Source organism: Myotis daubentonii, chromosome X (genome assembly GCF_963259705.1).
Source record: "Myotis daubentonii chromosome X, mMyoDau2.1, whole genome shotgun sequence".
NCBI classification, from domain to species: Eukaryota; Metazoa; Chordata; class Mammalia; order Chiroptera; family Vespertilionidae; genus Myotis; species Myotis daubentonii.
The window spans coordinates 111654627-111682532 of NC_081861.1; the positions used below are offsets into that span (position 1 = coordinate 111654627).

The 27906-nt window shown below is 37.8% G+C and overlaps 1 protein-coding gene across 1 annotated transcript in view; it reads right to left on the reverse strand.

The window, feature by feature from the left end:
• CFAP47 (cilia and flagella associated protein 47) overlaps positions 1-27906 on the reverse strand; it is a 467420-nt gene that overhangs the window by 229103 nt on the left and 210411 nt on the right. Inside the window, 3 exon segments of the mRNA XM_059678706.1 lie at positions 6248-6364; positions 6645-6739; positions 20128-20326. Of these exon segments, the coding sequence (XP_059534689.1) occupies positions 6248-6364; positions 6645-6739; positions 20128-20326 (411 nt within the window).

Below are 27906 nucleotides of genomic sequence, written 5' to 3' on the forward strand. Positions count from 1 at the left end.
AAGGGCACGGAGACAGCGTTCAGTTGATCAGCAACCTAGCCAGGATCTCTAGCCCGGATCTCCAGAGAGGTTCTGCTTCGGATCTCCAGCGAGGTTCTGTAGCCATGTTCCCTCGCTAGGTTCTCCAGCCAGGTTCTGTCCAGGCTCTCCAGTCAGGTTCAGTGTCCAGGTTCCAGTCAGGTTCTCCTGCCAATCTCTGTAGTCAGGTTCAGTCCAGGATCCCTTGCCATGTTCTCCCGCTAGGCTCTGTCTCTAGGCTCCGAGGCCAGTCCCTCTCCAGGATCCTCCGGCATGCTCTCTCCAGCAAAGTTCTTCTGTCTCTAGGCTCCGTGTAGGTTCTGTCTTCTTGATTCTGTTCTAAGTTCTGCGTCTTTCTGTCTTCTGAATTCTGTCTCCTGATTTCTGTGTTCTGAGTTCTGTGTGTTTCTGTCTTGTTACAACTGTATTTATACCAGTTGATTCAATCCTATCAATCTCTATTACAAAGGTTAGGGCGTTTCTTATCTCCATTCCAGGGAGAAAAGATTATGTAGTTTAAGCATGATTGTTCGTAGTTAAAGGGATTAATTACCCGCCTGGCACTTAGTTGAGGGGTTTTATTCCCTCCCTAACTTCAGGGGAAAATCCCTACCTGGGGATTCAACCTTTCTCAGAGGTGACTTTGGTTAAAACACAGCGCCAAGAAGGTGAGCAAACATATTAAGAACCGTATGCCATATATGCCAGGTCCCTTGAAACAGCAAGGATGGACCGGCTCCCGGCAGATCATCTGTTAATTCGCATTTTCAAAAACATTCTTTTCCTTTTTTTTGGAAGGAGAGAAGAGTTTATTCTTTCTTGTTTTGTCAATAAGCGGTAAGGTCTACCAATAAAGGTAACCTGGGAGGGGATTGTTAGTAAAAAAAATAAGAGAACTGGCCTTCCTCAGCAGGGTAGAAAGCTGCTAGTGAGTATGACCTGAGAGGAACTAAGAAAGATGCCAAAACTCCAAGGTTTCTCATCAGTGTTCTGTGGCCCCACATTTCTTCAATAAAGACAATCGTAGTCAACAGATGTAGCGAAGTTATTTAAGATAAGAACAAACTAAATAATTAATTACAGAGTTTAATCCCCACAAGTGAAGAATATGGTTCTGCTGGGCCCTATGAGATGGACCAGACTATGGGTGTGATCCAAAGAAGGTTGTTTAGGGGGATGGAAAATGTATCTGTTGGGAAAAGGAGAACACTCGTGGCAAAACACTCTGGGCTCAAGTCTGAGGTCAATAAAAGTATTCTGAACAGTGTTTTAGTGACTACAACATAAAAGATATACATAGAAATATAAAAATTATTCCAAAAGCTTGTATTTCAAAATTTGAAATAAAAAATATATTTGATAATGAAGATATTAAACTGGAAAACCAGAGAAAAGAGCATTCTTACCTTTCTTCATGATAAATTTCAATTAAAATAAGCTAAATAACAATTTGCACTTTAGTGTAAATTAACTACAGTCCTAGACTTAAAAGGCCACATGTTAATTTAAGTTAGGTTTCCTTAACACAAGATTTTCATGTGAATGAAGTATCTTTCAAATACATAATCATTATTTTCTCCATATAGGTCAAACCTAGAAGAGCTTTGATTATACTGATCCATTTTTACACATGATGACAATATTTCTTATTGGACTAACAAATGATAGGGCATTAAACCAAAAAAAATCATAATAGAGAAAATGCTAGAGTAGAAATCTGGTATCACCAGCTTTCAAACTAGACACCAGCCATAACTATCACTATCCACTGACATACTGTGATATCACAGAGGACATTGTTCATTGCCTTCCCAACAGCAATGATCTCCTTTCTTCCTTACTAAAAGTCCCAATTTTTGTGGGTGTTCGATTATCTTTATCAAACATTGCTTTAGCTGTAAGTATGGGATGCAATTTTGACCAATGATATGCAATGGGAAATATGTTGTGGGACCACTGAGAAAGGTTTAACTTAAGGAAAAAGAGAAGCACAATAAAAGGGTACTACTCAACCAGCCCCAAGCAGAGCTGTGAGATGGTATTACATGAGAATTTCAGTAGGGATTTCGTGGGTGTTAGTGCACATATAAGCTGGGAAGCTGAGAAGCCCTGAGCTAAATGAATCTCTGAAAACTTCGTTGAAAAACTGAATAACTATCCCTATAATATTCTACTCCCTGATTTCATCTTATGTAAAATATTGAATTTCTTTTTAAACCACTTTTACTCATAAATTCTGTTATTTAAGGCTGAAATATCTTAGTTGATAAAATCAAACAAAATTTAAAAGTCAGATCAATTACTCACCATTAGCTCTCCTACTACTCAGTGAATTATATGTAGTATAACCTCTATAAATGTTTATTATATTTATTTTGATATCCATCTATCTCCATATGGAAATGAAAATACCTTCTACACTGAGTCCAAACAATTCCCAGAATATTTTTGCTTAACATAAAAAGCATGTCATGAAAGGGAAACTATGTAACAACTGTATAGTCCAACTCCCAAGATTCCACAACAGGAAAAGACAATGGCTCAGAAACTTATCTAGCTGATTCAACAGTTGCAAAGGACATGAAAAATAAGAAACATAAAGACTAATAAATAAATCCAGTGCTAAATTTCATAGGATTCAAATCTGGATCAGTACTAAGCATCAGTATTAATTCATTATAGCTACGTTAATAAAGGTGATAATTTTACACTCTGACACTTAATGTGACTGGTAAATCCAGGCTGATTAAAAGTTAGTGAATTAGCCCTAGCTGTTTTTGCTCAGTGGATAGAGCATCGGCCTACAGACTGAAGGGTCCCAGGTTAGATTCTGGTCAAGGGCACATGCCTGGGTTACGGTCTTGGTCCAATGTGCAGGAGGCAGCCAATCAATGATTCCCTCTCATCACTGATGTTTCTATCTCTCTCTTCCTCTCCCTTCCTCTCTGAAATAAAAAATATATTTAAAATAAAATAAAAGTTAGTGAATTAGAACTGGCTGGGAAAAGCCTGGTAATTATCTACTTAAGTTAATTGTCAATTTCTCTAGTCATCAGATTTTGGATATCTTTACGTTTATAAGCAGATAGATATTTTTTAATGTCTTTACCTATATAATTAAAATAAATATTTTGAGTCAACATATCTGAGGAAATCAAAAAGGAGAGAATCATAACATGATGAATTATATTTTCTAAATAAACATATTTTAAGATTCTTATGAACCTCCAGTAAATTCTCAAGGACTATGTCAAACACCAATGTCCCATGCAACTTTTCCTGGTTTCCTTATTATAATGACTTCTCTCCCCTTTGACTCCCATAGAATATTGTTTCTGTCTATTATGGCATTCACTGTCTGCTCTGCATCAGCTCTTGTTCATGTATTTGTCACTCTTAGTAGGTTAATATCTTTGAAGGCATAAGTCAAGTTTAACCATATCTGTACCCCTTGCAGGGTCTATCCAGTGACTTTCATTAAGGAGATTCAATAATTTGTTCAACTGATGGGAATTATATTTTTATTCTTCCAAACCAAAATCTTTTATTAGAGTTCGTCTTTAAACTCTCTTATACAAAAACTCTGACCAAAATCTTGATTACACTTTAGCTTTACAACTCTACCAACATAAAAGAATATAAACGTCACACGTGGGAAAAGGTGACTTTAACTACTTTATATCAAACGCACATTTAGTACCCGAATGTGGGTTGATATAAAGTGGTTCCTTACACCTGCTAGAAAGAAAATACTTTTGTCCTTGACCAATTGAAATTGGATTTTTATTGCTCTGTGTTCTCTGTCTCCAGTCCATCTCCTCTCAGTCCATCTTCAACATTATTATAAGAGTAAATGCATTTATTCCCATAATACCCACGAAGTAAACTGCTGACTTGTATGCTGATTCAAGATCCCAATATAGCCCATGTCTATTTCTAACCCCAAATTTCAACCCAGGAAACCTAGTCATATATGTGACTTGTTCACATTTGTTAGAGAGAAGAGGGGAGAGGAAGAAGGAGAGGGAAGAGGTGAGGAAGGGAAAGAGGGACAATAGGCCCAAAATAGAATCAGTTGTGCTAAGTCCATGTCACCAAACTGAGACTTAATAGTAACCTAATTGCAGTTTCAGCCTCTCCCAAAAATATAATCCTAACCAGTCAGTCTGGAATTTCCTGGTCAGCACTAGTGAGGACATCTACCTGGTAGACCTCACTACTGCCCCCCAAAGAAAGGTGACCTTGCCTCAAACAATCCACTCTTTCCCAGTCACTTCCTTGTCCCACCTCCTCCTTTCTGCCTATAAAACCCTCCATTTTATACAGCTCCATGGAGCTCCTCTTTAGTTGCTAAATGGGATGTTGCCTGATTCATGAATAAAGATAAACAGATCTTTAAATTTACTCAGTTTAATCTCGTTCATTCTATATTTTGTTTAGGCCGTATCCTGTGAGTAAACACCTTCTTATCATTTCCAATCAAAATCCAATCCATCCTTCAAGAACCCAAATAACTCCTGCCCCCTCCACAGGGTCTAGAACACATTGATCTCTTCCCTTATCTGAACTCTAAACTTTAATTTTTACACACATTGACAGTTAAAGGAATAGAATATTATTTATCCTTTAACATGTATATATCTTGATAATTCAATAAATTTGTATATTCTTCAAGTCTGGAATAATTTATACTATTTCATTATTCTAAAGTAACAAAGTGCCCCAAAATGTTAAGCATACAATATATTTTGGATTATTACTATTGAGGACTTAATGTGAAAAGCTAGATGGAATTATAACTTGGAGGTCCAAATGTAATTAAAATGTATGTTGCCATTATGATCTCTACATGAATACTTATTTTAAAACCAAAGTGAAATATTTTTATTTTTTGTTACTAAATTAGAAGATGATAATACAATATCTATATTCAAACAACTCTGCTCTTTGAATTCATTCTTAGAGCTCAGTAAGGTTAATAAAACATTCTTGTAGTTTAAGAAAACTGGACCTATCACTAAAACTTTCTTTTCATGTATACTTGGGTGTACATAATTACACATATTTTAAAATATCCAGTAGAATTCTATAAAGTCATATTTCAATTTTCACATTTTAACAATATCCCATGAAAAGACTGTTTCAATTTAGATTTAAAATTTGTAAAGAAAGGAACATTAGATAGGAGTCAACTAACATTTTTCCAAAGAAGATATACTAATGTCCAACAGATATATAAAAAGGTACTCAACATCACCAATCTTGAGGGAAATGTAAGCCAAAACCACAATGAGATAGATATCACCTCACATCTGACATTATGGCTACTATCAAAAATATAAGAAATAATAAGTGTTGGAAAGGATGCGGAGAAAAGGAAACCCTTCCTTATGTACTGTTGGAAGGAATGGTGCATCCACTATGGAAAACTGTATGGAGGTTCCTAAAAAAATTAAAAACAGAACTACCATATGGCCCAACAATTCCACTTCTGGGTATATATCCAAAGGAAATGAGATTGGTATCATAAAGAAACCAGTACCCCCATATTCAACTGCAGATTCCTAATAGTTAAGATATGGAAAGAGATAAGTGTCTATGGACAGATGAATGGATAAAAAATGTGGTACATACTTACAATGAAATATTATGTAGTCATTAAAAACAAATTCCTGCCATTTGTGACAACATGGATGAACTTGGAGGACATTATGCTAAGTGAAATAAGCCAGACACAGAAAGGCAAGTATTGTTTGATTTCAATTATACGTGGAATCTGAAAACTCAATCTCATAGAAGCAGAGAGTAGAATGAGTGTTTGCTGGGGGGTGAGTATGGGGGAAATGGAGATATGTTTGTCAGAGGGTATAAACTTTCAGTTATAATATGAATAAGTTCTGGGAATGTAATATAAAGCATGGTTGTTATGGTTGTTAAAAGTGAATTGCATACTTAAAATCTGCTAAGAAAGTAATCTTAAGTGTTCTCACCATGCACACACAAAAATGGTAACTATGTGAGGTGATGAATGTTTTAATTAACTTGATTGTGGTAATCATTTCTCTCTATATATAAAACACCATGATGTTGCACACCTAGAAAAATCACATCATACAAACTAAATATATATAATTTTATTTGCCAATCATACCTAACAAAGCTTGGAAATAAATAAGGAAAGAAGACCCTCATAAAATACTTATAGAATGTATGATATAAAGGTACTCACCTGTATGCCAACGCTAAATCCAATTTCACGAAGACTATCCACAATAATAGCACAATTGTGAAAATACTGTTCAGGACCTTTTGGTTGTGTGTACATATTTATAAAATAAGGCTCAACCTGGAAAAGACAACAATAAAACCTTTCAGTTATGGAATAAAATTATTGCTTTTTAACTATTCTCTGTAATTCAACAAAGAACCATTTAAATATGAACATTTGTCTGTAGTATACTACTGTAATATAAGAATAAACAAAAAGGTAATGCTGGCCATGCAGGTTTAGGTGTTAAATAAAATAAAAACATTTAAAAGAATCAGTTTGCAGAAAATAATTGGGATGTAAATTATTAAGTTCTCTCAACTAATAGAAGACCATTCTGCATAAAAATAACTCTTACCAGAAATGGACAATAGGCTCCCAACACTGTGGCAAAAACAAGGCCATCTGAAAGGTGTTTGTCAAAATTTAGTATCCATCTCTCAGAGGGAATACCTGTTCCAAAAAAAAAGAGTAAATATAACAATAGTTTTACTTCTCTAAAAAGATATCTTATGGAAATTTGAGCAGTAGTCAAAGAGATATTTGCCTTTGCTTGGAAAAAAAATTGTTATTATTTTGGAAATAAAAACAAAACTTAAACCTCACTTAATATCAGGAAATATAGCTGTGGGATTTTATAAGCAATTGCAAAAGCTGTCTCCTTTATGTTTGAATCGCTTTGAAGAATACACTACCATATAGTAATAGAAGAAAAATCCAGAATTTTAAAATTACTCATTCTGTACAGTAACTTGGAATTCAAATGTTTGATCGTGATCATCAACATGGATAAAGAGGCTCAGAAGATCTGGGGTTACTTGTAACTCTAAATTTTAGTGCCAGCTTTCCTATTTGTTGCAGAAATTCCTCCACATGTAGGGTATGTGGAAGGAGTTGGAAACTTATGGTTTAAAGAAACCAAAATCTATACAGTGGGGCCTTGACTAACGAGTTTTTCGAGATACGAGCCGTTTCTCAGCCGATTTTTTGCTTTGAGTTGCGAGCTAAAATTCGGGTTGCGAGCCAGCTTCAGATACCCCACCACTAGTTGGCGCAGCGAACGTCACAGTGAACACCACACTGATTAATGGCATTTCAATTCATTGTAATGGTGAAAATTGATTTGACATACGAGTAATTTGAGTTATGAGCTCCGTCACGGAACGAATTAAACTCGTAAGTCAAGGCCCCACTGTACTAATAATAGCCTAGGTCAGTGGTTCTCAACCTTCCTAATGCTGCGACCCTTTAATACAGTTCCTCATGTTGTGGTGACCCCCAATTTCATTGTTACAAATTGAACATAATTAAAGCATAGTGATTAATCACAAAAACAATATGTAATTATATATGTGTTTTCCGATGGTCTTAGGTGACCCCTGTGAAAGGGTCGTTCGACCCCTAAAGGGGTCGCAACTCACAGGTTGAGGACCGCTGGCCTAGGTGGTTGTTGCCCTAACGTCATCACAAGATGGCCGTCACAAGATGCCCACATGCACAGCGGAGGCGGGCCCCAGAGAAGAGGTGGGTCACAGCAGGGAAGGGCAGTAGTGGGCGATCAGGCTGGCAGGGGAGGGCAGTTGGGGGTGATCAGGCTGGCAGGGGAGCAGTTAGGGGGTTATCAGGCTGGCAGGCAGAAGCGGTTAGGGGCAATCAGGCAGGTAGGCAGGCAAGCAGTTAGGAGCCAGCAGTCCCAGATTGGAGAGGGTGCAGGCCAGGCTGAGGGACACAACCCCCAGGCCTCTAGTTGAACTATAAAAGATAACACAAGGAGGAGGAGTAATAAAAGGACTTCAAAGTTGAAACTAGAACAAAAGACAAAGTATATGGATATTTAGTAAATATCTGAAAGATTGTCCTATATTAGGGAGAGAGGGGGTGATTCAAACATTGGAAATCATTGCTATGTTGGATATGACATTTCCTTTTTTAAAATGCTTCTAGAGGAGAAACCAAGATGGCGGCATAGGTAAACACCAGAAATTGCTGCCTTGCACAACCACTTCACTTCAAAAGTACAATTAAAAGACAAAACGTACATCATCCAGAACCACAGGAAGGCTGGCTGAGTGGAAATTCTACAACTAGAAGGAAAGAGAAAAGCACACTGAGACTCAGAGGAGGTGCGGTGTGGAAGTACAGGAAGAGACTGGACAAAAATCGTACACCTATGGATGAGGACAGTGGCGGGGGGGGGGGGGTAAGGGCAGAGGGTGGGGTGGGAACCGGGTGGAGGGGAGCTATGGGGGGAAAAAAGAGGAACAACTATAATAATCTGAACAATAAAGATTTAATTTAAAAAATAAAAATAAAATGCTTCTAGAAGAGCCCTGGTTATTTATTACTGGTTTGAGACGATTCCTTGTATGAAAATAAGAAGAAAAACTGGTGACCTTCATAAATTCTCTCAAATCTCTTAATTTCCATTTTCTGTGAAGAACAAACCATGACAAGATATTCATGACATGCATTCTAATTCCACAAACCAGGACTACTTTACATCTTAACTGGAAAATTTCATTTCTCTGAAACCACAGATGTCCTGGATACTTCAGAGAAAGAGTGCTGAGTACTTTTTCACCTGAGATGCTGCAACATTGAATGTTTCTATAGGATTCTATAGAATACTATTTCAAAATCCACCTAGCGAACAAAGATCACTAGGAATTTTTGATTAATACATAGCAAACAACACTCTGCACTGTATTTTTCAAAGTATTTTTCCTGATAAAATCTCTAAATAACTATATTTGATATAAGATGAGATACATCAAAGTAATGATTTTAAAATGTACATTTCTAGTTGGTTGTATAATTATAACCTCACTGTGCTTCTCTTAATGTGCTCCTCATGTCTTCCAATAAAAGCAAAGGGTCTCACTTTTGTGGCCAATATTCATTTTTCGACGAACTAGGAGCAATTCTAACTTTAATCTGAAAGGGGCAATTTACTAGCTTTTTAAGTTTATGGTGAATCAGTCAGTTAGCAGGGTATATAGACCATGTACTCTAAATACCCCATCCACATCTTGTACCAACATTAGAGAAGGGGTAGAAATTTCCCTGAAGGAGCTTAATATCTTGTGGAGGAAAGATCACACCCATAAAGAGAAACAACTAACGAAAAATCTCCTAACTAGAAACTAATGAATAGATAAAAACATATAAAAAAAACTAAGTGTTATACTGTTACTATCAATTCCACAACTTCAACCCAGTGATCCATTATGATGTTCCCCATTTCCTTATTTCTAACTTCTTTCTTCAACAATTAAAAATCTGGCTCTCATAATCTACAATAAATTTATTTATTCAACACTAGTATACATATACAGTACTATCAGAATTGCAAACCCATACCCCTGCAAGAAAGTAATGTGTATGTATAGTGTTTTTGTCTTTAGTTCTACAGTATGCAGTAATATTGTTTTCAAAAGATAACTAAGTCAAGCTCCTTTCTTCTCCATTACATTGAGTGAGGTTGTCAAACATATATAATGCTGTTACATTTGTTATTTGTCACAGTCTACATTCCATCCTGGATTACTTCCATGTCTTGGTTGGTTAAAAAATAGATATACTAATATTCATTCACTCTTTAGGGTGTAGCCTCTAGGATTCTAACATATAAATTGTCATGTATTTACCACCACAATCCAAACAGAAAAGTTTTATCACCCACCCCCAAACATTCCCATCTGCATTTCAGAGTCAACATAAAAACTGTGGTGGGATTTTCGTTGGAGTTACACCATTTTCATATCTTAACATAGTCTTCAAGTCCATGTGCATAATTGATATATTTCTCTACTTAGTTCTTTACAAGACACTGATTTCTTTCATCAGCACTTTGTAATGTTCAGCATGTATATCCTCCACATGTTTTGCTAGGTTTATACTTAAGCATTTTATTCTATGGCAAATTATATGCATATAATTTCTAATTTCAATTGTTTATTGCCATTATATAGAAATATAATTTACTTTTGTATACTGCTCATATATCCTCCATCCTTGATAAACTCATATACTACTCATACACTAGTTCTAGGAACTTTTTATAGAAAGTTGAGGATTTTCTACTTAACTGTCATGTCAAATCCCAGCCCCTTTCCCAGGGTTAGACATGGTGTGTGTGTTTCTTTATGCAGCTGCAATGTGTTTTCACCATAGCCCTAAGGTGTGACCCCCAGAGACTTCATGCTCTCTCACTAGTGTATAGTTGACCTCTACCAATTCACTAATCACCTTATCTCAACTCTTCTCATCAGTGTCTAGTTGTCTCTACCACAAGGAGACAATTGATAATATCCCATTTCTTCCTGTAAGCACCTATTCCTTGTTGGACTTTGGGTCACTTTGTTGACCTACAGCCTCAGCTTCCTAGGGGAGCTTTAAAACACTGAGAATTTACTGTTGGTATGGCTTCTGCTATGCAAAATCAAAATAGGTTGCAACAAAGCAAAACCATGAAAACCTCAGAACTTATAATATTAGTCATATATTTCTTCTTTTAAATTTGAGACATGTTTTAGGAAACAGTATTTCTTGTGGTGGACAAATATTATCTTACTAGTGGCCTGGTGCACGAAATTCGTGCACGGGGCGGGAGGGGAATCTCCTCAGCCTAGCCTGCACCCTCTCCAACCGGGTTTCCCATGGGGGATGTCTGACTGCCAGTTTGGGCCCGATCAAACTGGCAGTCAGACATCCCTCTCACAATCTGGTACTGCTAGCTCCCAACCACTCACCTACCTGCCTGCCTGATCGCCCCTAACTGCTCTCCCCTGCTGGCCTGATCTCACCCACAACTGCCTCTGCCTGTCTGATCACCCCTAACTGCCCTCCCCTGCCGGCCTGATCTCACCAGTCTCTATCTCTCTTTGTTTTTCTCAGCAGTCCTCCAGGCCCCCCTGCCTCTCTGTCTCCCTCATCCTCTTTCCAGGCTGAGAGGGGGCAGAGTCAGTAGGGACTGCTCCACCCTCTGCCCACCCTCCCTTCCATCCAGGCCTCTTCAGGCCCAGTCTGTTTTGTTTCCTCATTCTGAGAAAGGCTCTGAGCTGGGAGGGAGGGAAAGAAGGGGAGAAAAGGCTGTGAGCTGATGGGCGCTGTGTGTGTCTGTGCATGTGTACGGTTTTGAGTGAGTGTGAGTGCCGGCCCCGCCTCCCTCATACCTGTCTCTGCTGCCACAAGTCCCCACCCACCAGAGCCTACTGCATGTGCAGCCTGGTCATTAGGTCGAGTCTCCGTTCATTGTGGATGTGATGGAACCAGGGTTTTTATATATTAGGATATGGTATCTCTGCACTATGTAATATTATTCTCTATTTCTATATTCGCATACATTAGAGTTTTTAACCTTCACACTGTGCATCAGAACCATCTAAAGAGCCTTTAAAAGTTGCATGTATACAGGCAACATCCCAGGGATTGTTTTGTTTTTTTAATATTTATTTTTTTATTTTTTATTTTTATTTTTTTGTTAATTCTCACCTGAGGATATTTTTCCATTGATTTTTAGAGATAGTGGAAGGTAGGGGGGAGACAGAGAGAGAGAAACATCGATGTGAGAGAGACGCACTGATTGGTTGCCTCCTGCATGCACCCCAACCAGGTCTCAGGCCAGGGAGGAGCCTACAACTAAGGTACATGCCCTTGACTGGAATCGACCCTGGGACCATTGGGTCCGCAAGCCAATGCTCTAACCACTGAGCAAAACCATCTAGGGCCAGGGACTGACTTTCAATTTGTCTGGAGTGGAGCATAAGTTTTTTGTTTTTGTTTTTGTTTTGTCTTTTCATTTTCCATGTGATTGCAGTGGGCATCCAGATTTGGAAAACCGCTGTGGTGAACAAGAAAATAAATATGACATCTCTCTGAATATCAGAAAAGAATTCACAAGAATTACACAGATCTAACTTAAAGAAGAATTAATGTTTTGAAGAAACATCACATAATGATACATAACATTAGCCCTAGAGTGAAACTGCTTGAATTCAAATGCCAGCCATAGCCTTTCCTAGGAAAATAAATTAACCTCTCAGCATTAGGTTTTCTGTTAATAACAATAACAGTTATCTGATCATGCTGCTTGTTTTGAGGATTAAATAAACAAATATATGTAAAATTTTTAGTCCTTTAATTGGCATACCACATATGTTGGCTATTATTATTATTAATCATCATTTTAGTCAATGTCCAATTAGAATTGTGGTCTACTATATTGAAGAGATAACTGAATCTATTCTTCATTTAGTCATATTCTAGACATGCTTTTCTTTCACAAAGCTGAAAGTTTCTTACTAGTTATTTGGAAATATCTTGAGTTTCCCTCCTTTCAAAAAACTGAATAATATTTGTGGATCTTTTTAAAGCATTTTGAAAGAAAGCAAAATATTAGAAAAATTCATGTAGGATGCTAAATGTCTGAGACAGCCTGAAGGTCACTATAATGCTACATCCCAAATTATATGCAATTTTAGATAATACATTAAAAAGATAAGAACTTTCCAAAATGAATTCTCTATACAATAACTCTAGGCATTATATAATATGATGGTTGGCTGCCTGCCTCATTCCTTAATTTCCTGTTTACAGTGCTATCATAAGCACTGAGACTTCTTGGATCATTAGAAATGGTGACAGTTTGTCCTGTGAGCTTGCCGGGTATTATTAGCTAAGTTTTCCTACTGGTAGGGGCACATAACAGCTAGGTCATGTTATTCTCTTATTGGACATAAACAGTCTCACAGAACACCAGTATCATACAAGGTCACTCTGCCACTGTGATGAAATGAGACAAAACAAGAACATTTCATAATCTAATCTAAGCATAGACAAATACAAGCTCATTGTGTAAAACACAAAATACCAAACATTTCCCTCTTCTGTCTAATATGAGTGACTACTACTTATTTACCAATTAAACAATTAGCCTCACTATAGTCCTCTTTCCTCCAGACAAGATTTACTAAATTACTCACTCCTAGGATTACCACTGTCCCTAAGAGCATGCAACCAAGGTGAATATATTTCCTTAAACCTTTCCCAAATTTACATAGTCAATGCACAATTCATATAACTGTTACCAGCATTGGGATTCTTGAGTTCCCCAAAATAGAAATGAGAGGAAACCCCAAAGAAGTTTCCAGACAGATTTTATTAAGTTTATACCTGAGCATAAGGGAGGCAGGACAGAGGAAAGGAGGCCCTCTAAATTGGTTCAGGGGCTGGTTCTGCTTGGCTGCTTTGATAAGCCAGGACTAGGCAGGCTTGCTTGAAAAGACAGGCTTTTTGAAAATGGCTTGTGGAAATTTTCATGTCAGGATAGGAAAAGCAAGCAGTTAGTTATAAGGTAGATTAAATTCTGTATTTTTTTTATTTTTTTTTTAAGCAGGGAATGGACATATGGCGACATTCTTGCCACCTGGTCTTAACCTGGCTTCCAAGCCACCCTATATTTTTCCATTTCCAGGCCCAAGTGCCTGTACTGTCTCATAATCCTATATAATAAAAGCCTAATATGCAAATTGTCCCCTCAGGCGGTCATTTGACCGAGAGCTCGACAGCTCGCTATGACGTGCGCTGACTGCCAGGGCCGGCGCAGGACATGGTGGGTGTCGGTGACATGGTGCTGACCGCAGGTGACAGTGAAGGCACTGCTGACCCCGATGGGCCCTGACCATGGCGGGATGATGGAGCAGGTGAGCGTGCAGTGCCAGGTCAAGGCAGGTACAAGTGGGGGCCCAACTGCCCCACCAATCGCTCCACAGACAGCAACCAGTGGTGGCGTCAGGGGGTGGGTCCACCATCAGCTCCCAGGTGCTGAGGGAGTGGGGGGGAGGGGGGAGGGGCAGCCCCAACCAATCACCCTGCAGGCAGGATTGTGGAGCAGGTGAGGGGGCAGTGCCAGGCCAAGGCGAGGTGTCAGGCGGGGCTGCAGGGCTGCAAGGCTAGGGGCACAAGCTGGGGCCCAATCTCCATAGGTCCCCCTGAGGGACCCCACCCGTGCACAAATTCATACACTGGGCCTCCAGTATCTTTCATAATAACGATCACTGTGAGATAGCCCATAGACCAGGGGTGGGCAAACTTTTTGACTCAAGGGCCACAATGGGTTCTTAAACTGGACCAGAGGGCCAGAACAAAAGCATGGATGGAGTTTGTGTGAACTAATATAAATTCAAAGTAAACATCATTACATAAAAGGGTATGGTCTTTTTTTTTTTTTTTTTTTTTTTTTTTTTTTTTTTTTTTTTTTTTTTTTTTTAGTTTTATTCATTTCAAAGGGCCGGATCCGGCCCGCGGGCTGTAGTTTGCCCACGGCTGCCATACAGAGTCAATGTGCATTGACCATAATGTGTGGTCTCCCTTTTGGTAATGAGCACTAAAAGGAATCTGGTGAACTACAGATGTGTTCCCAGTGATCTGTGACTGGAAGGCATTGCCACTGAGTAGGTATGAATATAAAAGAAAGAAAAAAATGTGGTCTGGCTTGGGGGGAATTTTTACATTCTCTATTTTCCATCACGCATGGCTACTGCCTTGGTTCACCCTGATTTATTAAACCACACTGCTAATCCATTGGAAATGGTTTACCTTTCAGTTATCACATTTGTTTGACTGCTTGGCATTTCTCACAATTTAGTTCTGAGCTTTACACTATTCATGACTTCTACATATTGACTGACAGTCACCTTCCCAAAGTAAAACTTCGATGTAACATTAATATGTCAGATTATGCCATTATTGTTTACATTTCAGTCTTGCAACACTGATGGTAAATATTTAATGCTAACCATTAAAAGGCTAATTTGGAACTTCTGGAGAAAATATAATGCGCTTTGTAAATAATGACTATTATGTGCTTTAATAAAGTTGAAAATTAGACACATTTGAAGTAAGCAATGCATGCAAATGTAAGACCTCAACACCACATTAGTTTTAAGAATAGATACCAAATTAACAGGCCAATACAATCTCCCAAATGTATACTCAATAGTGTTTACATGAACAAACTCTTACATAGTAAATTAAATCAGGGGCACCTTTAAATACTACCTAATATAAAAGATAAATTTTCCAAACATACTTCTAACTCCACTCCATTAAAGGAAATTGAATAAAAAACTATTTATTTTTCATTCATAAGAACTACAATTGTTACTTCATGAAAAAAAATGTTGAAATAAGTATAAGCTAAAAAGACATTATTTGTAGAACAGAGCTCTTTTGAACAGGCAGTTCAAAATGTTCCCATTTGAAGATTTTTTTTAAAGTGTACTCAAATGAAAGTACTTAGTCTTGTCAGGAATTACATTTACATTACAAAATGGTCTGCTGCTGCTCTCAAAATTACCAGGTGATTACAGGATGATAAAATTTCCATTAGCAAGGAAAATGTAGCCTTTGAAGCAAAGGGTGCAGAGGAATGACATAACTGGTACTTTATCACAGGCATGATCTACTGAAGAAGATACTGTCACTAAGAGGTAAAATGGTTCATCAGTGAAAAAATATTAACTATAGTGTTAATGATAAAAGAACATAAGCACATATAATAAAAGAGCTACTGGGAACAGAAGGATGAATGTGTAAAAGCAAATGGACCTCCTGGCAAGCACTAAAAAGGTCCCTTATTTACATGGCACAGCTGTCCACTTATCATAAGAAAATTCCTTTTTGACTTCCACATTTACAAATAAATCCCCACTTGTTATGTGTTTTGTTTTGTTTTGATTCAAACAAAGAATGAGTGTTGCCATTGTTGTTTTTTACCCGTGGCTCCCAGCAACCATCTATATTTAGGAATTGTAACTTTATCAAACTGTGACTGCCTGGCACCACATACGTATGCTTGGGCTAATGCATAGGAAGTCCAGCGTTAAGATACCTCAGTCTGCTCTGAGGGCTAAATTCAAGTGTGTTGATTAAAAACATGTGACCTCTCTGCACTTCAATCCATGCACTTGCTGCTGACAGACCAAATGCCCATTTTATCATAGCAGTCACCAGCTCAGCCATCTCTTCTGACTCTCCAAGGGCAACAGAATAAAGTTCTAAAACACTAATTCAAAGTCCCCTGTGGCTGGACCTCTAAGCCAACTGCTAACAGCTTTACTACTTGATACTCTGCAACATCCTTTCCTCTATCAAGAGCAAGGCTCCCTCATTTGTCACATCCTTCATAGTTCCATCATTGAAAAGACATTCTAATGAGAGAAATGTATCAGACCTGTCCTAACTGAGGTGGAGGTGCTGATACAAAGCCTCAGCAGATATGTAATACGTAAACAACCCATCTTGCTGACTCCACTGCTAAACTCTCAATAGTTTCTCAGAAATCCATAAACAACTAAAAAATTCTTATTTCTTGCCCCATCAGGGTAATCAAAATAGGCTGTCCACAGGGATGACACTGCAGGCTGCCAACTGATCAGTTTATCCAGAAAATGTGAAAGCAAGGCCCTCTCTCTGTTCTCTGCAATATTGTCTCATTCACCATTGAAAGATAATTTCACAGGGTATAGAATTCTAGGTGTTTGTGTGTTTTTTTCCTCTTAACACTTTATGTATTTCACTCCACTCTGCTCCTCATTGCATGTTTGCTGAGAAGTTGGATATAATAGTTATCTTTGCTCCTCTGTAGGTAAGATGGGTGTTTTTTTGCTTCCCTTTGGCTTCTTTTTAAAATATTTTTTTCTTTATCTTAGATTTTCTGTAGTTGAATATAATATGCCTAGGTATAAAGTTTTTCTGACATTTTTTCCTGATTGGTATTCTCTGAACTTCCTGGATCTGTCGTTTGATGTCTGACATTAATTTGGGGAAATTCTCAGCCATTATTCTTTCAAAGGAATTATTGTTTAAAGGGGGGATTTTTGGGGGGAAATGTAGTTGGCGAACAAATAAATTCTGTGAACAACTTAAAAGCACTAGTGAAAGCCCTTTTTTGTGATACTATAGTCTGTTTCATATGTTAGTATGCATCAGAATCAAATAAAATACAGATTACTAGGCCTCACACTCAGCGTTTCTCAATTTAACAGTTTGGGGTACAATCCAATCCATCTACCCGCCACAACAACACTGCACCAAGTTGTAAGCATTGTCAGGCCTTACCAATGAAGTGGCGGTAAGTAGAGCCAAGTGCCAATGTTGAGAGTTTAAAATCTGGGGTAATGAGTATGACTTTTTCTCAGTCCAAGTAAACCTAAGTGAAATATTTCACAGAGCTTCTCCTCAGGGACCTCCACAGTTACTAACCATGAACACCTGTACTCAGGTACATACTGAAGATGAAAAGTGCCTCCCTCCCACCTCAACCACTCCACCTATCTCTCATACTTGTACCAGAAGGTACACATACATGTTCCATTATCTGGAAAAGGATATAAAAAATGTATAAGACCTGAATGTCTCTTCATTCATTCATTCATTCATTCACTCAGACAATATTTGATATCTATTATTTTTGAGGCACTGTTCTAGACTGAGAATACAGCAGTGAACAATAAAACAGATAACATTGTTCCTGTTCAGAAGCTCACATTCTACTGGAAGACAGACTATATATATTATTTTTGGAAAGTGATATTGAGAAAAAAAGAACAAGAAAGAGAAAGACTGAAGTATATGCTATTTTAGGGAGGTTATTGGGAAAGTTTCTCAAATAAAGTGAAGTGGGAAAAGGAATCATAAAGAAAACAGTCCCATTTCTGACTATATCAAAAAGAATAAAATACCTAGGAATAAATTTAACCAAGAAGGTGAAAGACCTGTAGTTTGAAAATGATGACACTGAAGAAAGAAATTGAAGAGGATACAAATAAATGGAAAGATATACCATGTTATTGATTAGAAGGACCAATATTGTTAAAATGTCCATACTACCCAAAGCAATATACAATTCAATGCATTCTCTATCAAAATTCCAATGGAATTCTTCTCAGAACTAGAACAAAACCCTAAAATTTATATAGAACCACAAAAGACCCTAAAGAGCCAAGGTAATCTTGAGAGAAGAAAGAACAAAAGTGGAGGTATCATGCTGCCTGATTTCAAACTATACTATAAGTCAACAATAATCAAAACAGTATGATACAGGCACAAAAACAGACACATAGATCAATGGAACAGAATAGAATCCGGAAATAAAGCTTTGTTTATGTGGTCAATTAATAATTGACAAAGGAGGCAAGAATAAACAGTGGGGAAATCCAATTTAAAAATGTACAAAGGACCTGAATAAATACTTCTCCAAAGAAGATATACAAATGGCCAACAGACATATGAAAGGATACTCAACATCATTAATCATCATGAAACTGCAAATCAAAACCACAATGTGATAACACCTTAGAATGGTTATCATCAAAAAGCCAACAAATAATTAGTGCTGGTGAGGATGTGGAGAAAAGGGAACCCTTCATACGTATGCTGTTTGTAGGATTGTAAATTGGTACAGCTACAATGGAAAACAGTACAAAGACTCCTCAAAGATTTAAAAATGGCACTGCCTTATGACCTGACCCAGTGACCTTCTGAAAATATGTCCTTAGGAACCCGAAACACTGATTCAAAAGCATATATGCACCTCTATGTTCATTGCAGTATTATTTGCAGTAGCCAAAGAAACAGCCCAAGTGTCCAGCAGTAGATGATGCATCCTGTTTTTTATAGATTTAATGAGCCAAATACATTTTATAAGATATAAATCTTATTAAATTATATTTTCAAGTCAAACTGTTTGATGTAAACAGCACCTCAATTAGAAGGTAATACAATATTCTACACTTACTGTTCTCTAATAACAATATATCAATATATCTCTTTCAAACTCGATGTCACATGTTTGCTTCACTAATGGTTTTAAGTTCAGAGCAACTGTAATTGAAAGTCTCATTTTAAATCATACTCTTAACTTTTTCCTACTTCTAAAGTTTAGATTAAACTCCAAGGGTCCAGTATAAAATATAAACTTAATTATTGTATGTTAAAACACAATCCATTCTCAAGATAGCAGGGTTGTATGTGCTTGGAAAAGGGGAGCTGAATTGAAGCGAAAGAAACAACCAACATGAATAATGTCCTCCTCAATCAATCAATGCTTATGCTAAATAAATAAAAAATTTAGTTATACTAACAAATTGAATCTTTTTCAAAGAGTTTAATACTCTCAATAGAGCTTCATTCCTCCTAATGGGAGAGCCTGCCTGAACACTGGAGCAGGTCTGTCTATAAACACAACTCTTTTCTCAGTATATGGAATGGAACAAAAGTAGATTTATAGTTGTTCATATAGAAAATAATACCTGCAATACAAGAAACTCTGTGTTTTGAGTACTCACAACTATAAACTTACTTTTGTCCCACCCTATATGTAATAAATATGACCTACCCCTCCTCCTAAATTCATGAAGCATTATTGCACTTAGTGATTCCCAATGTGACTGTCAAAACAAAATGTAAGTTCTTGTCTAGTCAATTTTCACTTGATCTCAACTAATTATATACAACGTTTGAGCAGTGTCACTTACATTTAATACTCTATAGAGTTGAAAATTTCATCAATTACATTAAGGCTATCTTTCATATCTGGAGCACCTATACATAATTTTTATCAATTATTCTTCAAAATAAATTGGAGAAGCATCTTTAATTACTTCTATTTTACATGTAAAGGAAACTGATCTTGAAGATGTTAAGGAATACTATTTTTGCAGAACAGAGCACAAATGCTGCAGTCAAGTATAAAATCCATGAATTTTGAGACCAATTCTGCAGCTCTTTCTACACTGTCAGACTACAAATTATAATGATTTATTTAAAGGAAAAAAAACTCTTACCTTTTGGACACTTTTTCCATACAATATGTCGGGCATTCTCATAATTTGTGTTCAACCAACTAAGCACAAGTCTTTCAGAATCAGAATATACGTTGCTGTCTATAAAACAAGGATTGACTTTTGGTGACTTCTTAGTATGAATGGAGGGCATATCATCTGGGGAATGTGGTAGAATCTGGGATAATACCAGAACCTAAAATTGAATAAAAGAGAGAAAAAAAAAACTTGTATTAGACCTGAATGGCAAAATAAAAATCAAGAGTAGATAAAAGAATGACAGGTAGAAAAATAAAGTCCATCAGTATTTTCTGCTTAGCTACATTCACTCAAGAGTGAAAGAATAGTTAAGATAACCTCTAATGCCCATTTTAAATTCCCAACTTTTTGCCTTTATAGCATCTAGTCTGTAAAGTACCATGCTATGTAATTTACAAGAAGCAGCTTATTACCTAAGGATTCTGGTCACCAATTTTCCAGTGTGTGTGTGAAGGTGGAGGATAGAATCCCCGTCCCCACCAATTATCAAACACCAGCAGAACCTCCAACAATTTAACTCAATTCTGACACTATTTACCCAGAGATGGTATCAGATTCCACAGGTTGAAGGTTCAGTCATACAAGACTACTATTTCAGATGCAAATCAAAAGCCCAGGTTGTCAGTATGCTTTCTAACTCCCCACTATCCATTGGAGTTTCCAAGGACCCCCTCCTTGGCAACTAAATTCAGACACCAGTCTCAAGTTCAGCTTGTTACCTATACTTTTGACCAACTAGCTATAAATCAGAAGTTTTGATGACCTCTTATTGGGTTCTATTAGACCTCTGCCATTCCAGATCTGGGGATAAAACAAAGTTCTAACCCTCTAATCACATGGTTGATTCCTCTGATAATCAGCCCCCATACTAAGGTGCTTTCAAAAAGCCAACTAATTAACATAACAAAGACACCTTTTTCAGTCTTATCACTTAGAAATTCCAAAAGGTTTAAGAAGTTCTGTGCCAGTTTGGTTCAGTGGATAGAGCTTTGGCCTGTGGACTGAAGGGTCCTGGGTTCAATTCTGGTCAGGGGCACATGCCTGGGTTGCGGGCTCAAGCCCAGTAGGGTGCGTGCAGGAGGCAGCCAATCAATGATTCTCATCATTGATGTTTCTATCTCTCCCTCTCCCTTCCTCTCTGAAAGCAATAAAAATATATTTTTTTAAAAAAAGCTCTGTGTCAGAAATGAGAATGAACACCAAATATATATTTGTCATAAATCATAATATCACAGTATAAATACATATAGTGTTATCCAATCATTATCATATGCACTACCAGTTCCACATTAATTTTGCAAAACTTCTGATTTATAGCTATTATATTTGGCTTATTCATTTTCAATGTCAGATTTTTAAAGTTATAAATTATTTTAATCTATTTTTCCAATTGGCATAGAAAGCATAATTAATTTAAGTAGTAATCAGCAAAGCTCAGACTAAATTTAATTTTCAGAAGCTTACATTTCCATTGATCAGACTGTTTAAGTGGAAGGATATAACTAATAAACATTGTTCAAATATACCATAAATGTTTATCACCATAACAAAACTTCTTACAGTCATTTATGTCTAAATATTATCAATGCCACCAATTTGTTGTAAAGAGAATCTAATTTAATTCCATAGGGTAAGAATTATAAAAAGGAAAAAAATAAGAAAAGAAAAGATAGCAAAACTGAAAAGAAACATTCATGCATATTCATCAACAGTCCCTGTTAAAGAGGACCACAAGGAAACAGATTTTGGGGTGAAGATACAAGCTTCAGTTAAGACAGGAGATGGAGAGAAAGCTCCAGGAAGAGACTAAGCCACAGGGGAGTTTTCTGGTAGTAAAAGATATAACATCAATCTGAATGCCCATCACAGACAAGTAGATAAAAAAGCTGTGGTACATAAATACAATGAAATATTTCTCAGCCATAAAGAAGAATGAAATCTTACTGTTAGACAGCCCCCCAGAATGTTAGACCTCCCAGAGAAAGGAAGATGGGCCAGGCATAGAAACTCACTAGGGCAGAAAGCCCCAGATGCCTAGCAAGGGGCAAAACTGGGAATACAAGAACCTGGCCCCCAGGGTAACCATTCCTCCCCTAGCATATCACTGGTCATGTGGTTTAGACCCCCTGACCTCCTTAAGGCTTCAATTGTATTCCAGCTCCAGGCCCAGAAAATCAGCAAAACCAGACAAGTGATGTAGCTGCCTCTGGACCAGCTACATTGACTAATGACCCCCTGCCCTGGCACTAACCAATCAATGGAGACCATGACCCTGAAAGAGCACACCTGGAAAGCTGATGAATATTCTATTGGACCCTGCCCTGGGAGTACTCCCCTAAGACATCCCCTAAGATTTCCACCTGCAAGAAAGATAAATATGCTCAGGACAAAGGACCCAGTGTGTATTTGCCCTCCCAGGAGCACACCCATGCCATTACCCCACTGGCACGTATCCCCCAACCTCTAAGGGACCCCATGAGACTTGCAACCAGGGGAGCAATGGGCAGTGGAAGCTCGTCCTGGGCTAACTCCCTGAACCTGTCTCCAAGGCCCCCTTTTCTCTGACATTTCAGTGAGCCAAAGCAGCCCAGCCTAGGCTCTCCTGTGGCTTCTTCAATGCCCTTCCTTGTTTCATTGTCCCAAGTATACTTTGGCTGCCATCATTGACCCAATGTCTCCTTGGCTCGATGCTATGCAGTCCTTCCCTTTGGATATCTCATCCCCCCACCCCTTTCCTTAAATAAATTTAATTTTCTTTCATCAATGTCTGAGATAGCTATTTAGCATGCCCGCATATCACCATGTTCACTTTTCACTTACCATTTGCAACAGCATTTATGTATCTAGAGCAGTGGTCGGCAAACTCATTAGTCAACAGAGCCAAATAGCAACAGTACAACAATTGAAATTTCTTTTGAGAGCCACATTTTTTAAACTTAAACTATAGAGGAAGGTACATTGTTATTAACTTAATTAGGGTACTCCTAAGCTGGCTTTTGCTAAAAACCTCCTCAATCTGATTGAGGTACGTTCACTGAGGTCGACCCCTTCCAACTCTCCCATCCACACTCATCTTGTATACTTGAGTGTGGATGGGAGAGTTAGAAAGGTCGACCTCAGTACCTCAAAACAATGTACCTCCCCCACGCTGTGTATCCTGCAGCCCGCCAGAGCTGCGTTTCCTGTCGCCCGACCGACTGACACACCCCACTTGTTCTAACATCACTTCTTCAAAATAGACTTGCCCAGGCCGAAAACCAACTTCTGCGCATGGGCCACGAAGTTTCAATCGCACTGTACATGCGTGCCTGCACGTGGTATTTTGTGGAAGAGCCACACTCAAGGGGCCAAAGAGCTGCGGTTTGCCAACCACTGATCTAGAGGGTATTAAGCTAAATGAAATAAGTCATTCAGAGAAAGACAAATACCATATTATATCTTTTATATGTGGAATCTAAAGAATAAAATAAGTGAACAAACAAAAGAGATTCATAGATACAGAGAGCAGACTGATGGCGGTCAGAGGGGAGGGCGTTTGGGAGACTGGGTAAAAAAGGTTAAGGGATTGAGAAGTATAGATTGGTAGTTACAAAATAGTCATGGGGATATAAAGAACAGCACAGGAAATATAGTCAATAATATTGTAATCTATGTATGGTGCCAGGTGGGTACTAGAAATATCAAGAACACTTTGTAAAGTATATGGCTGTCTAACAACTATGTGATGCCCCTGAAACTAATACAAAATAATACTGAATGTAAGCTGTAATTGAAAAATATAAAAATGTTTCAAACAACAGCAGCAACAAAAATCTGATCATAGTCCTGAAGCACTGCACATATCACCCATGGGGATCATTGCCAGGGTTTCCAGGAAACCTGAGAGGTACCTGTTCCAAATTTAAAGATAAAGTTTGCAGGCCCAGAATTCTGTTTTTCCTTGTCTTCTCACTCCCACTATTCATGGCTCCTGGCTTCTTCTTTTTTTTTTTTTCTTTTGTTAATCCTCACCTGAGGGTGTTTTCTCCATTGATTTTTAGAGAGAGTAGAAGGGAGGGATAGTGACACAGAGAGAGAAACATCAATGTGAGAGACAAATGGACTGGTTGCCTCCCTCACATGCCCCAACCTCGGCAATCAAGGAAATGAACCCATGACCCTTCAGTCCATGGGCCGATGCACTATCCACTGAGCAAAACTGGCTAAGGTGACTCCTGGCTTCTTAATCATCTTTATCAACCCTCCCTCCTGTTCAGCCTATATGATAGTTTTTCTCAGAACTTCAAAGAGCAAAGTGATGATATCTTAAGGAGAACACTGCAGCGTCCTACCACATATCCAAAAGCTCTTGCATCTGCACTCACTTTTCTTCCTTCTCTCCAGCTGCAATAGCTGAGCAATCCCTTATCCCTTCTCTTATACTAGATGCCAGGCCTTCTCATCTTAGGAATAGTACCGCATCAGTTGTCTTTTTTACCATTTGGATCTTTAACGTCTCCCTCCTGACCAATTCTTTTTCAGCTATATCAAAACATGCTCACTAGGCATCCATCCAGGAACCAAGAGGTCACCAGTTGCATTCCAGGCCATCACTTTCTTTCATTCCTTTAGCTCATTAAACCAAGGCCCACCTAGTGACCTTCCCTGACTCATCATTACCATCTCAAACAACCCCTCAATTTCACCTGATACTGTTAACCATTTCGTTCCTCAAAGGCTCTATTTCCTCTGTGTTCATAATATAAAATGTCACTGTGATCTTTTTGCCTATTTGAAGCTCATTTGCAGGATTCTCTTCCTTTTCCTATTTAAATATTTGGTTTGTTCAATACTGGGTTTCTGACCTATGTGATTTTTTCACTCTATAGCTTTTTTCTCCCTATTTTATTCCCTATAAACCACTAAAGGTGCATTAGGAAACTACATAGACCACCACTAATAAAGAGAATAAAATGTCATCATATACTTTGTTCCTATTTATCACACACATGCAAAGAGTTATTCATATGTTCCCTATCCATGGTTATATCCAATCAAAACATGCAATACTTGTTGTCATGTGTGAGAATAACTGTGTTTCCACATCGATGTCACTGACATTATGGGACATACCGCAAAGCCATTTAATTAAAGAGATTCACCAATTCTGCTTCACTCCAATCATACTTTATTGCTTTTAAATATTCCTCAGAAAATATGACCCCTTGTACCATTTTTGTTTTCTACATAGGCACGCAATTCTGAATAATGCGTAGTTAGAACTGAATTCTTGCTGACGTTTAGCAACAAATACCCCAATTTTATTATAGAGAGAACTGAAGTGGTTCAGGAAAAATGTGTTTAATTAACCAGAAAGATCACTGCTCTTTGTTTAAAAATTTCAAAATATTTGACAGAATTGTGCCACAATTCTAAAAAAAAACTTTATGATAGACAGAATACTGGGAACAAATGAATAAACAGTTAATTAAAATTATTCAGATATTTATCACCTTTTTCTTTTCCAGATTCTTCTGTAAAAACATCACATTCACTTCTTTCAGTATATACAGATTCATCCTTTATATTCACATAAGATCCCTATTTATAATTTACACTTAGAACAGCATTCTGAGTTTGAGTGTTTCTGTTATTGTCTTTCACCACTCATGCTTCAATGACCCACTTTTTAGCCATTTTTGTGAACATTTTTGTGAATTGGGAATGTAATACAAGGAAAGAGCAACAATTAACCATGCAAATTTAACAAGCAAAAATAACCTAATGACACAAAATTAAATTGAATAAGACAAGCTATATTCTGTTATCTAAACAATTAGCCAAGAAGAACTGACAAAGGCGGTCTTGCATTGCATGCGTGACCTCTGAGAATTCAACAATAAGAACCCAAAGGGATTTGTGTGAAAATCACAATCTTTTATTTCTAACTTGTGAATTCATCTCAACAATATTGCTTGCTTTTTCAAGTGAAATTGCCAATCCACTTCTGATTTAATGGAGCACCTAGAGCTACCCACGCTTTAGCCACAATACATTAAGTCACAGCTCTGTAGATCATCTAACTGGGCTATCTTATACACTCCTATCACTTTATCATGGCATCGAAAGAACTCCAAATGTGTGTTGCCACCCAGGTCCCTTTCCTGACTCAAGGATACACCCACCAGTAATCATACCAGACACTGTAATATAGCAAAACTAAAATTAATTTATCATGTTCTCTTACTCAGTTCCACCCTCTGCCCCCAATAAAAATGCTATTACCCTTGTCTTCTATTTCAGTGACTGGAATCAAATTTTACTCAGTCACCCAACAAGAAACCCACTGTCATCTTTGACCCCTCTGTCTCTTTTACATGTCCCCCACCCCCTCCCCGCCACCCCAAAGATCAAGTCATTCACCAAGCCTGAGTTCTCCTAATATTTATGAATGCTGTCCATTTCTCATCTTTCCTACTACCACCAACATTCCTAGAACCACAAATTAAAATGCATTCCTGAACAGTTTCTATAATGTACCACAGTGATTTCTGTAAAATGCAAACCTGATTATGTCAAGCTTATGTTTACAACCCTTCAATACCTCTGTACTGATCTCGTGCTAGGGTCTATGAAGTCCAGATCCCTTAGTTTGGCTTATGAAGTCATCCAATTGCTGTCTGGGATCACAGTCCACTTTTCCCCACCCCCACTCCTAATACTGCGTTTATTCCTCAAAATGTACCATGTTCCATCTGACCTCAGGCATTTCCACATTGAATTTTCTTTGTCTTGAAAAATGCTATCTGCTGCCCCCCATCACTTTCCTCAATAAAAGTCATCTACTGCCTCCTTCACACAAACAATACTCTCTTTCTCTCAACTATGCCCCACCTTGCCTGGCAAACACCTATCATTCCTCAGGACTCAGTTTATTTTATTTATTTATTTATTTATTTATTTATTTATTTATTTATTCATTCATTCATTCATTCATTTATTTATCTACCTACCTACCTACCTACCTACCTATTTATTTATTTATTGTTAATCATCACCTGAGGACATTTTTCCATTGATATCTTTTTTTTTAGAGAGAGAGAGTAGAAGGGAGGGGGAGAGACAGAGACACAGCAATTGGTTGCCTCCTGCATAGACTCCCACTGGAGGCTGGGAATCAAGCCTGCAACCAAGGTACATGCCCTTCACTGGAATTGAACTTGAGACCCTTCAGTCCATGGGCCGATGCTCTAACCACTGTGCACCAGCTAGGGCACATTTCTCAGGACTCAGTTTAAATTGATCTTCTTCCTGGAAACTTTCCCCGAGACAGGGAAGTCAGGATCCTCTCCATGGGCACTCATCCTTAGTTATTTGGGCTTGCCTTGTCATAGCATTTGTCATGCTTCCTTGTAATTATATATACTTACTTGCTAATATATTCCAAGACACAAAATTATTGAGGATATAGGATATATCAAGTTAACTCTTATCCTCATAGAGCCTGAAACATAATAGTGGTTGAATAAATTCATTAAACAAATATTTGCTGAGCATCCACTACGTAGGTGACACACTATTAAGTTTACAAGTGAAATTTGGTTTCTAAATTCATAGATTCATAGATAGGGAAGACAGATTAAATGAACTAAGCATATCTATGAATGCTGCAAAAATGAATAAATAATAAGTGTATGAATCAAATCCACAAAGCAAGATTAGGACTAGTTTGTCCCTAAATTAGAACATGTGCTGATC